Source organism: Spermophilus citellus (genome assembly GCF_964194105.1).
Source record: "Spermophilus citellus genome assembly, chromosome: 2".
NCBI lineage: Eukaryota > Metazoa > Chordata > Mammalia > Rodentia > Sciuridae > Spermophilus > Spermophilus citellus.
Genome location: NC_138183.1, coordinates 74452661 through 74464719, shown reverse-complemented (window position 1 = coordinate 74464719; position 12059 = coordinate 74452661). Strand labels below are relative to the sequence as shown.

At 37.8% G+C, this 12059-nt stretch overlaps 1 protein-coding gene across 1 annotated transcript in view; it reads right to left on the bottom strand.

Moving 5' to 3' along the window:
- The window catches only part of GDA (guanine deaminase), a gene marked incomplete at its 5' end in the record, with an annotated part of 105919 nt that overhangs the window by 19426 nt on the left and 74434 nt on the right, over positions 1-12059 (bottom strand). Inside the window, 2 exons of the mRNA XM_081281696.1 lie at positions 1154-1251; positions 2932-3039. Coding sequence (XP_081137822.1) covers positions 1154-1251; positions 2932-3039 — 206 coding nt within the window. The remainder of the gene's footprint in view (positions 1-1153; positions 1252-2931; positions 3040-12059) is intronic.

The following is a 12059-nucleotide window of genomic DNA, read 5'->3' as shown; positions in this document are numbered from 1 at the left end:
GATGGTAATTCTTCTCATATGGGGTCACTAGACCATAATTTAGGTTACAGAGGGAAGATTCCCTACCATGTGACTATATCTGAAAACTCCTCAAAACAGTCCAGAAAAATGTCCTGTGGCTCTAAGTCCCCTTCACATACTGCCACTGACACATACTTGTGCCATTTGCGAAGTCCCTAAGCTTCCAACTGTCAACAACTCCAACCCTTGCCAAGGAACTTCTCCTACTAGAAAAAGTCCTCTCTGCCCTTGTTTGGGGATGGTCAGAAGTTCCAGGGAGTTAATGGTTCTTCACCCCCATCAACAGCCCTCTCCCAATCACTATTGTTTATATACTCACTCCCTGAGATTTCTCAAAGAATTAAACTTCAGGAGTCCATAGTGATAACTCGCTTGATGATGCATTCCTTACTGACTTCCTCTTGTATTACTTCTATAATGGTACTCTCTAAGATCACTTCTTTAAAAAACTTGTGCAAGCATGAATTTTTAACCTAGTATCCATTGGTCCCCATCATGGGATCTATTAATTTACTGAAAATGGATGCAACATTTTTATGTTGATGTTTTTTTTCCCCAAAGATACAAGCCAGAAGTCATCTGAATCACTTATGAATTCATAATCTTTCAAAAGGTTAAGACTATGTTATAAAAATATTTTATATTCTAGGGAATGACAAAAGGAAAAGGTCCCTCCTGGGCTGCCCTATGTGAGCCAGTACCCTGTCAGATCCAGCACACTGTGGAACATTGGCTTCTACTGCACTGCACTTCCTCCTGACTCCAGAGCTCCAAAATGTGTCAACACTGCCTCTCTGGGACACTGACTGCCATGTGCATTCTTACAGTCCCCGGCTCTAAATCCTGAATTTCTGTTGTAGTTCCCATTATTTATTTTTTATGCACATTTCAGAGATTTTAGGAGATGTGTTTTCAAATGCATACTCTGCAAAAAAAAAAAGTCCTCTTCTATATATTCTTCTTTTCCTCCACTACAATATAGGCAAATGTCCATTTATCTAGTTCCTGTCCCACTAAAACATAAATATAAGACAGATCCTGGAGGAATGAATGACTGAGAGAACAAAGGCTTCTGACTGCCAAAATGCAACATGCACATTCATAATCTTGCAAGCAATTATTGCCTACTCACGATAAATTAGAATTGGGACAATGTGAGATGGACGCTCCTCGTTCATTGAAGATGTTAAGTTCTTCTGCAGAAAGGTAGCAGCCATGCGCCATCACTGTCTGGAGAGAAGATTGTCCTACATGGAGTTTATCATTCAAAAATGCTTACATCAGTACTGACGCAAAACAAGATAGTATAGGGAGAAACAGAAGCTGTGACTGGTGGTCACCACCTTTATAAGAACAGTTGCAACTGTACAAAATCCCTAGATATAAATCTTAGACTTCAGAAAAGGCCTGTAAAACATTGTAATGCAAAAGTCTCTGCAAATTCATGAATTTCACTTGCATTTCTTTTGGTTGATCCATAAAATAATGAGGGTTTATAGAGATGATCTACAGCAGAGAGTGTCCAACCAATTTGAGGAATTATGATTCTATTATTTCTACTTTAGAAAATTGTCAAACTGCTGCTTTCTTTTCTAAGTCTATGTGGTGAGCTACCTATAGAGCTATATTCACCAGAACTTTCTAGAAGTAAGTTTTCCCTCCTCAGCACATGAAAGCTATGAAAGTTACCCTGCAAAAAATTGTTCTTTATTTCTTTTCAGTTTTAATATAGGCAACTATCTTGATCCCATCAAATAATTCTTAACTCACCAATTTTACATTTTTCATAAAAATTAGGGAATGTACTATCTAATAAGCATTAATTCAGAAGGCAAAATTGGTCCAAGAAAGCAGGTACCAAACACATATGAAATATCTTTCAATTTTCAGTCTTGGTAATATTTGTGTGTTTTCTTGAAAGACTTTACTCTCAAGATTATATTTTTCCCCAGTATAAAACCTATATCTAAATATATTTCTCCTTTGGGAGGCATGGTACAGTGGCCACAGAATTATAATTTAAATAAAACTTTCTCAACCTCTGTGCAAATAAAATTAACATGCAAATTGAAGTTTAATTTATTAATTATAAGGAAATATATGTAAAGAAGGATGAAAATTATGATATAGCATTTACATGATTTATGCAGAGTGTTAACCTTTTGAATCATCTCCATTCACATAGTAACAAAGAAATTATTTGCTGCAATAAACTCTACCTGCAGTTTGTATATTTGCTTGAAGGTCAAGGCCAAAGGGTTTATTATTGTAATGAGGTCTCTAGTCACTCATATTAACTTTAATTAATTATTAGATTAATACATACTCATTTTTTTCAAATCTCAGAACTTTAAAATAACAAGTAGAAAGCTCTGCTTTCTCCCTCAGGAAGAATCATTTTCAACATTCAATATGTGTCTTCCAGCTAGTTTTTTCCAGGTGAGAATGTATTCCTTAATACACACACATGCATCAAACTGGATTGCACATTCTTCCTTGTAAGCCTGGACACTTCATTCTTTGTGGATGTTGAACAAAATTCTAATTATATATGTTCTATAATGCAATCAATGCCCTCCTGATACCCCTTTTAAAACTTTCATATGTAATTTAATATCCCTATTCATATTTCTTACACAAAGGATCCTTAGAAATGCATCTGCTGACTTAAAGAAAGGCACATTTACATCCTAATGGAGCTGTCCAAGTGTCCTTGGACCAATGACATTCCCACCCTCAAACGAAGCCTTTAAATTTATCTACTGAGAGGAAGCTTCATGTCCATATTTAGCTACACACAGATACACACACACACACACACACACACACACACACACACACACACTGGGCTTTACTCTGGTTTGGTAAATGTGTGCATTTACTTAGATTGCACCATGATACAGCATTTACCTTATTTGTCAGAAGATTGTTTCTATCATAAACATCTGTGTAGTGTTTATAATTGGGATATAAGTTTTTCACAGCTTCAACTTCATCACAATTTTCACTTATATGGCTCTAAAAGAAAAAAAATAATATTTTCATTTTTTTCCAGAAAAATAATAGAAATTCTATTTCCTGCCTCAAAATGGTGTGCTGGTTTCTACTTGCTGTATAAGGAACCCTATCAATGGACAACAAAGACTGTGCATGAGTTTTATTTAAAACAATTATATGCATCATATACACCAATATAGGACAAATGGAATAGCATGAACATGGTGTGTGTGTGTGTGTGTGTGTGTGTGTATGTGTGTGTGTGTTGTGCATGCACATGTGTCATCTCAAGGCAAATTTTTCCAAGCAAGTCTTTTCAAATTCCAAACTGTAGCAAGAAAAAAATGCAAAGATCTCCTTTAAGACAGTCAAGAGCCTGGCTGCTTATACTAATTTTTCTCTTCTGGTGTTGACTTTTAAGCAAGAGTTCAACAGCATGGTTCACTCATAAGAAAACTGAGAGTTGAGTTTTAGCCCAACTTCTGACCCTGATTATGTGTCTTACGGCAAGTCAGTTCTTTTCTTTGAGTCTCTATTTTCTCGTCTCTTAAGGAAAAACTCTAGATAAGTGATTTTCCAAATTCTTTTAGCTGTGAATATTTTAGTCAGGTTTTATGTTTGACAATCCATAGCAATCCATTATGTGGAAGGCATAAACAGGTTCAGAACGAAGCAGCATTGGGACCCTGGGACCCTGACTCCAATCTGTCTCCTTTGTTGGCTTTCTGAATGAGTTCTGCAGCAGAAAACAGTTTGGAAATAACTGAGCTGAACAATCCTGCAGTCATAGAGAAAAAGTCAATAAGAATTCAAAGAAAGCAAAACAAGTGAGTCTGGGACTCCCACACCAATCCTTCTCCAAGGTACCACAAAAAGTCTTTTTAAGATGCTAGACTGTAGAGTAACCACCCCAGTCACAAGCCTAAAACAACAATCATTTCACATCAATTGGTTATAAGTATATATTATAGGAAATAACTCATGAACAAATGCAATGTCATTGCTCTCTGTGTGTAAGGTAGAATATACGTAGCCAGATAATTTTTAAATGATTTTCTAAAATAGCTATTCTACTTAGAGAGAGAGATCTATTCCCATTCTTGAGGAAACAGACAAATAAAATACATTGGCATGGGAAAAAAGAGAGGACAACCAGACGATACAGGTCATTTTGAAAACTGTGAGTTTTTCTCATTTAATTTTTTTCATATAATTTTAAATGTCATTTGTATTTTATTCTTTGAGAAATAGAAGTATTCTGTTTCCAAAGTAGAAACATCATCTAAATTTTGAATGTTATGTCCAGGAGATTATTGTGTGAGATTGAACCCAAAACTCAATTCTTATAGATCACAAATAATAATAGTATTAATAATGGGGAAGATGAGACTAGTTAATGGGACTTAAGATAGATCTTAAAAAAAAACCTAAAAAGGCAAAGAATCAATGTATTGATTTTTTATTGGAGAGAAGATGGCGGCGGGAAGTGAGTAAGCCGCTCTGAGCCCCGCGCCGCGGCGTCTGAAAAGATGAGGTAAAGATCATTAAAGGAGATCTGTCGACAAAAACCCAGCACCGTGTCATGATAGGGGCCTAGGTGGAGTGAATCAGCCACTAATCCAGCCAAGGTGAAGGGAGTACAGCAGGACTTCAGCGCGAGCAGTAAGGCTGCAGCCCGAGCCGCCCGGCTCCATCAACCCCTTCTCCTTCTCCCTCCCCTTCTCCTCTCCGCCTTTCCACCTTGCTTCTTTCTCCCCAGCCGTCTCTCCTCCCAAGCTCAGTCTCTAAATTTAGATCTCAACTTCTTTCCCCCACCCCGCCCGCTCTCCTGCGTGTCCGGTACCCGGACCGCGTGGCCTGAGGCGCCGCCTCCCCTCCCCCAACCCGCACCCCCTCCCCAGGGGTCCCGAAGGCCGCTGCCGCTGCTGCCGCCGCTGCCGCCGCCTCCCACAGAGCACCACAGAGCAGACGCTTCACCGCGCGATTGAGCTGCCGAATTATATGAAACAGCTGATAAGATGAGCGACAATTTAAAATCCAAGTGATCCGAGAACACGCACTGAGCTCTGGCCCGCTGAATTCAAACTCCCGGTCACCTGCTTCCCGCAGACAAACAGCTATGACTCGGCATTAATTCATCCCGCTGAAACAACGGGTCAGCCCTTCTCATCCTACGAAGGTAAATGCCTACCGAGCCTTCATAAGTAGTGGCCACAGGTTTGAAACGGGGCTTGGGAGAGAAGGACCCACCCGTAGAATTAGTCTCCCGGCAAAGGGAAACCGTGTCATCAGACTGCTGCGGAGATAACTTTGTTGAAACAGGTGTGTGATCCCATAGCCTTGCCTCTCCACACATCGGGAAAACTCTAAGAGCCCCTCCCAGCTCTCCCCTAAGGGCACCTCCCAGCTCTCTTGTGAGTGCTTCAGCCAGCCCGAGGGAATCAGAGGTGGTGCGGGTCTCGCAAGCGGAAATACCGCTCCCACCTGGGCTGATTGCTGAGGCCTCTTGCACCACCTACAGGAAGTGGATACCAGAGGGCAAGTAAAAGCCGCTGAGGATTCTCAGCCCCAAACTCTACAAGCTTAGGGTCTGAGGGAATGGCAAACTGGAAGAGTGTGCCCAGTCGTTCATGAAAACAGGGCTCCCGGGAGCAGCAGACTTGGCGTGTAGCCAGTATTGTGGTGAGAGGGGCCTGGCTAGAGAAAAAGTGGGAAGTGACTAGACACAAGAGGAGGCCCTAGACACTCAGGATTGGAGACTCGCCCAGTCTGGGAGGAGCTGCTGCACAGTGATTGGTTCCCGCGTATTGACAGGAGAAACTTGACCTGGTGGGCACAGCGCCACCTACTGGAAGAGAAGTTAATCAAACTCTAAGACTGCAGTTATTAGGTTTTTTTTTCTTTTTCTTTTCTCCTTTTTTTTTTTTGATTTAGGTTTTTCTTTCATTTTCATTTTTTTCTTTCTTGTTTTATTAATTTTTTTTTACAAAATATTTTTTAAATTTTTTTTCTACTAATTTTAACTTAAATTTTTTTAATTATTATTATTATTTTTTTTAAATCTTTTTCTTTTTTAGTTCCTATTCTTTTTCTTCTTTAGTCTTCTCATTTTTCTTATCCCCCCTTTTTTCTTGAATTCTACCTGCCTACTCTCATTCTCTTTAGAGACTTCTTCCCTTCCCTTCAAATACCTTTCCTCCCAAGCATCAAACTAATTTATAGGAGTAAACAGTAACTCAGCAGTCAAACAGAACAAGAAACAACATGAGCAGCTTCAAAAAACAAGGAAGAAAAGGAGTACAAACAACGCAGGACAGCCTAAATATTCAGGAGGACCTAGAGTCATCAGAAAAATGGTCATATAAAGAACTCAAGGAACACCTAAGACAGATGGAATGGAACCTTAAAGAGGATACAAGACAGCAAATTCAAGCAGCGAAAGAACACATTGAGAATGCATTTCACAAACAGATAAAAGAAGAAGTTAAGCATCTTTATCAGGAGATAGAGTCTATAAAAAATAATCAAACAATAATTCTAGAAATGAAGGAAACGATAAACCAAATTAAAAACTCAATTGAGAGTATCACTAACAGAGTGGAGCAAGTAGAAACCAGAACATCAGATAATGAAGACAAAATACACCATCTTGAAAAGAGTCTAGCCAACTCAGAAAGGCTGGTAAAAAATCACGAGAAAAACATCCAAGAATTATGGGATAACATTAAGAAACCGAACTTGCGAGTCATCAGGATAGAAGAAGGTACAGAGATTCAAACCAAGGGAATGAGAAACTTACTGAAGGAAATAATTACAGAAAACTTTCCAGAAATAAAAAAGGAAACAGATATACAAATTGAAGATGCATACAGGACACCGAGCACACAAAATCACAGTAGACCAACGCCAAGACACATTGTTATGAAGATATCCAATATACAGAACAAAGAGAAAATATTAAAAGCTACAAGACAAAGGAGACAGATTACATTTAGGGGTAAACCAATACGGTTAACCACGGATTTTTCATCACAGACACTGAAAGCAAGAAGGTCATGGAACAATGTATTTCAAACACTGAAAGACAATGGATGCCAACCAAGAATTCTGTATCCAGCAAAATTAAGCTTCAGGTATGACAACGAAATAAAAATCTTTCATGATAAACAAAAGTTAAAAGAATTTGCAGCCAGAAAACCAGCATTGCAAAGCATTTTGAGCAAAACACTACACGAGGAAGAAATGAAAAACAATAACCAAAACCATCAGTGGGAAGTGCCGCAGTAAAGACAGAGGGCAAGGGGAAAGACAATCATGGAGAGACAAACTAAATTTTTTTTTTTTTAAAAAGGATAAACAATCAAACATGGATGGAAGTTCAAACCACATATCAATAGTAACTCTGAATGTTAATGGCTTAAACTCTCCAATAAAGCGACATAGGCTGGTATCATGGATTAAAAAAATAAATCCAACAATATGCTGCCTCCAGGAGACACATCTGATGGGAAAAGACATACACAGGCTGAAGGTGAAAGGATGGGAAAAAATATACCATGCACATGGTCCTCGTAAGCAAGCAGGGGTGGCCATCCTCATATCGAATAAAATCGACTTCAAGACTAAGTTAATCAAAAGGGATAAAGAAGGTCATTATATACTGTTAAAAGGAACCATTCACCAACAAGACATAACAATTATCAATATTTACGCACCAAACAATGGTGCTGCGACATTCACAAAACAAATTCTCCTCAAATTCAAGAATCAAATAGACCACAACACAATAATTATGGGAGACTTCAACACACCTCTCTCACCATTGGACAGATCCTCCAAACAAAAGTTAAATAAAGAAACTATAGAACTCAATACCACAATCAATAACCTAGACTTAACTGACTTATATAGAATATATCAACCATCATCAAATGGATATACCTTCTTCTCAGCAGCACATGGATCCTTCTCAAAAATAGACCATATATTATGCCATAGGGCAAACCTCAGTAAATATAAAGGGGTGGGGATAATACCATGCATTTTATCTGATCATAATGGAATGAAACTGGAAATCAAGGATAAAAGAAGGAAGGAAAAATCCTACATCACATGGAAAATGAACAATATGTTACTGAATGATCAATGGGTTACAGAAGACATAAAGGAGGAAATCAAAAAATTCTTAGAGATAAACGAAAATACAGACACAACATATCGGAATCTATGGGACACAATGAAAGCAGTTTTAAGAGGAAAGTTCATCGCCTGGTGGTCATTCCTCAAAAAAAGAAGAAACCAACAAATAAATGAGCTCACACTCCAACTCAAAGCCCTAGAAAAGGAAGAGCAAAACAACAGCAAATGTAGCAGAAGGCAAGAAATAATTAAAATCAGAGCGGAAATTAATGAAATTGAAACAAAAGAAACTATTGAAAAAATTAACAAAACTAAAAGTTGGTTCTTCGAAAAAATAAATAAGATCGACAGACCTTTAGCCATGCTAACGAAGAGAAGAAGAGAGAGAACTCAAATTACTAACATACGGGATGAAAAAGGCAATATTACAACAGATGCTACAGAAATACAGAAGACAATTAGAAATTATTTTGAAAATCTATATTCCAATAAAATAGAGGATAGTGAAGACATCGATAAATTTCTTAAGTCATATGATTTGCCCAGACTGAGTCAGGAGGATATAGACAATCTGAACAGACCAATATCAATAGATGAAATTGAAGAAGCCATCAAAAGACTACCAACCAAGAAAAGCCCAGGACCGGATGGGTATACAGCGGAGTTTTACAAAACCTTTAAAGAAGAATTAATACCAATACTTTTCAAGTTATTTCAGGAAATAGAAAAAGAGGGAGCTCTTCCAAATTCATTCTATGAGGCCAACATCACCCTGATCCCGAAACCAGACAAAGACACCTCAAAGAAAGAAAACTACAGACCAATATCTCTAATGAACCTAGATGCAAAAATCCTCAATAAAATTCTGGCGAATCGAATACAAAAACACATCAAAAAAATAGTGCACCATGATCAAGTAGGATTCATCCCTAGGATGCAAGGATGGTTCAACATACGGAAATCAATAAATGTTATTCACCACATCAATAGACTTAAAGATAAGAACCATATGATCATCTCGATAGATGCAGAGAAAGCATTCGACAAAGTACAGCATGCCTTTATGTTCAAAACATTAGAAAAACTAGGGATAACAGGAACTTACCTTGACATTGTAAAAGCTATCTATGCTAAGCCTCAGGCTAGCATCATTCTGAATGGACAAAAGTTGAAGGCATTCCCTCTAAAATCCGGAACAAGACAGGGATGCCCTCTATCTCCACTTCTATTCAATATAGTTCTCGAAACACTGGCCAGAGCAATTAGACAGACGAAAGAAATTAAAGGCATAAAAATTGGAAAAGAAGAACTTAAATTATCACTATTTGCAGATGACATGATTCTATACCTAGAAGACCCAAAAGGGTCTACAAAGAAACTACTAGAACTAATAAATGAATTCAGCAAAGTGGCAGGATATAAAATCAACACGCATAAATCAAAGGCATTTCTGTATATCAGCAACAAAACTTCTGAAATGGAAATGAGGAAAAACACTCCATTCACAATATCCTCAAAAAAAATAAGATACTTGGGAATCAACCTAACAAAAGAGGTGAAAGATTTATACAATGAAAACTACAGAACCCTAAAGAGAGAAGTAGAAGAAGATCTTAGAAGATGGAAAAATATACCCTGTTCATGGATAGGCAGAACAAACATCATCAAAATGGCGATATTACCAAAAGTTCTTTATAGATTTAATGCAATGCCAATCAAAATCCCAACGGCATTTCTTGTAGAAATAGATAAAGCAATCATGAAATTCATATGGAAAAATAAAAGACCCAGAATAGCAAAAGCAATTCTAAGCAGAAAGAGTGAATCAGGCGGTATAGCGATACCAGATTTCAAACTATATTACAGAGCAATAGTGACAAAAACAGCATGGTACTGGTACCAAAACAGGCGGGTGGACCAATGGTATAAAATAGAGGACACAGAGACTAACCCACAAAGTTACAACTATCTTATATTTGATAAAGGGGCTATAAGCATGCAATGGAGGAAGGATAGCATCTTCAACAAATGGTGTTGGGAAAACTGGAAATCCATATGCAACAAAATGAAACTGAATCCCTTTCTCTCGCCATGCACAAAAGTTAACTCAAAATGGATCAAGGAGCTTGATATCAAATCAGAAACTCTGCGTCTGATAGAAGATAAAGTTGGCTCAGATCTACAGATTGTGGGGTCGGGCTCCAAATTCCTTAATAGGACACCCATAGCACAAGAGTTAACAACTAGAATCAACAAATGGGACTTTCTTAAACTGAAAAGTTTTTTTTCAGCAAAAGAAACAATAAGAGAGGTAAATAGGGAGCCTACATCCTGGGAACGAATTTTTACTCCTCACACTTCAGATAGAGCCCTAATATCCAGAGTATACAAAGAACTCAAAAAACTAGACAATAAGATAACAAATAACCCAATCAACAAATGGGCCAAGGACCTGAACAGACACTTCTCAGAGGAGGATATACAATCAATCAACAAGTACATGAAAAAATGCTCTCCATCTCTAGCAGTCAGAGAAATGCAAATCAAAACCACCCTAAGATACCATCTCACTCCAGTAAGATTGGCAGCCACTATGAATTCAAACAACAACAAGTGCTGGCGAGGATGTGGAGAAAAGGGTACACTTGTACATTGCTGGTGGGACTGCAAATTGGTGCGGCCAATTTGGAAAGCAGTTTGGAGATTCCTGGGAAAGCTGGGAATGGAAGCACCATTTGACCCTGCTATTGCCCTTCTCGGACTATTCCCTGAAGACCTTAAAAGAGCATGCTACAGGGACACTGCCACATCGATGTTCATAGCAGCACAATTCACAATAGCTAGACTGTGGAACCAACCCAGATGCCCTTCAATAGACGAATGGATAAAAAAAATGTGGCATCTATACACAATGGAGTACTATGCAGCAATAAAAAATGACAAAATCATAGAATTTTCAGGGAAATGGATGGCATTAGAGCAGATTATGCTTAGTGAAGCTAGCCAAACCCTAAAAAACAGATACCAAATGTCTTCTTTGATATAATGAGAACAAGTATGAACAGAGCAGGGAGGAAGAGTAGGAAGAAAAGAGTAACATTAAACAGAGACTTGAGATGGGAGGGAAAGGGAGAGAAAAGGGAAATTGCATGGAAATGAAGGGAGACACTCATTGCTAAACAAAATTACATATAAGAGGTTGTGAGGGGAATGGGAAAATAAACAAAGAGAGAAATGAATTACAGTAGATGGGGTAGAGAGAGAAGATGGGAGGGGAGGGGAGGGGGGATAGTAGGGGATAGGAAAGGTAGCAGAATACAACAGTCACTAATATGGCATTATGTAAAATTGTGGATGTGTAACTGACGTGATTCTGCAATCTGCATTTGGGGTAAAATTGGGAGTTCATAACCCATGTCAATCTAATGTATGAAATATAATATGTCAAGAGCTTTGTAATGTTGTGAACAACCAATAAAAAAAATGTAAAAAAAAAAAAAAAGAAAAAAGAATCAATGTATTGCCTTTGCCCAACTTGACCTTTCCTATAAGATAGTCAATTCTTAAGAGGAGAAATTTTAGTGTAGCGTGTAATTAAGTCTGAATGGGGGAAGGGGAAGCTCCCAATTTTAACCCAGCTGTTATGTTTTAAAAGTGTTATTCCTAAATTGCAACAACTTAATGACAAAGTAAGATATACTTTTTTTTTTGTTCCTGATTTTAAATTAGAAACTAAAAACAAAAGGGCTTTTAAATGCATTTTTGTAAAGTGGAAATTAGGTTCTTTTTGGTTTTCAAATAATAGCTGGTTCCTCCAAGAATGAAGATATGGAACACTGAGAAAGTATCAAATAAAAGAGAAGTAGGAAATAAAGGCATTAAATTTTGTGTATTCTACAGAG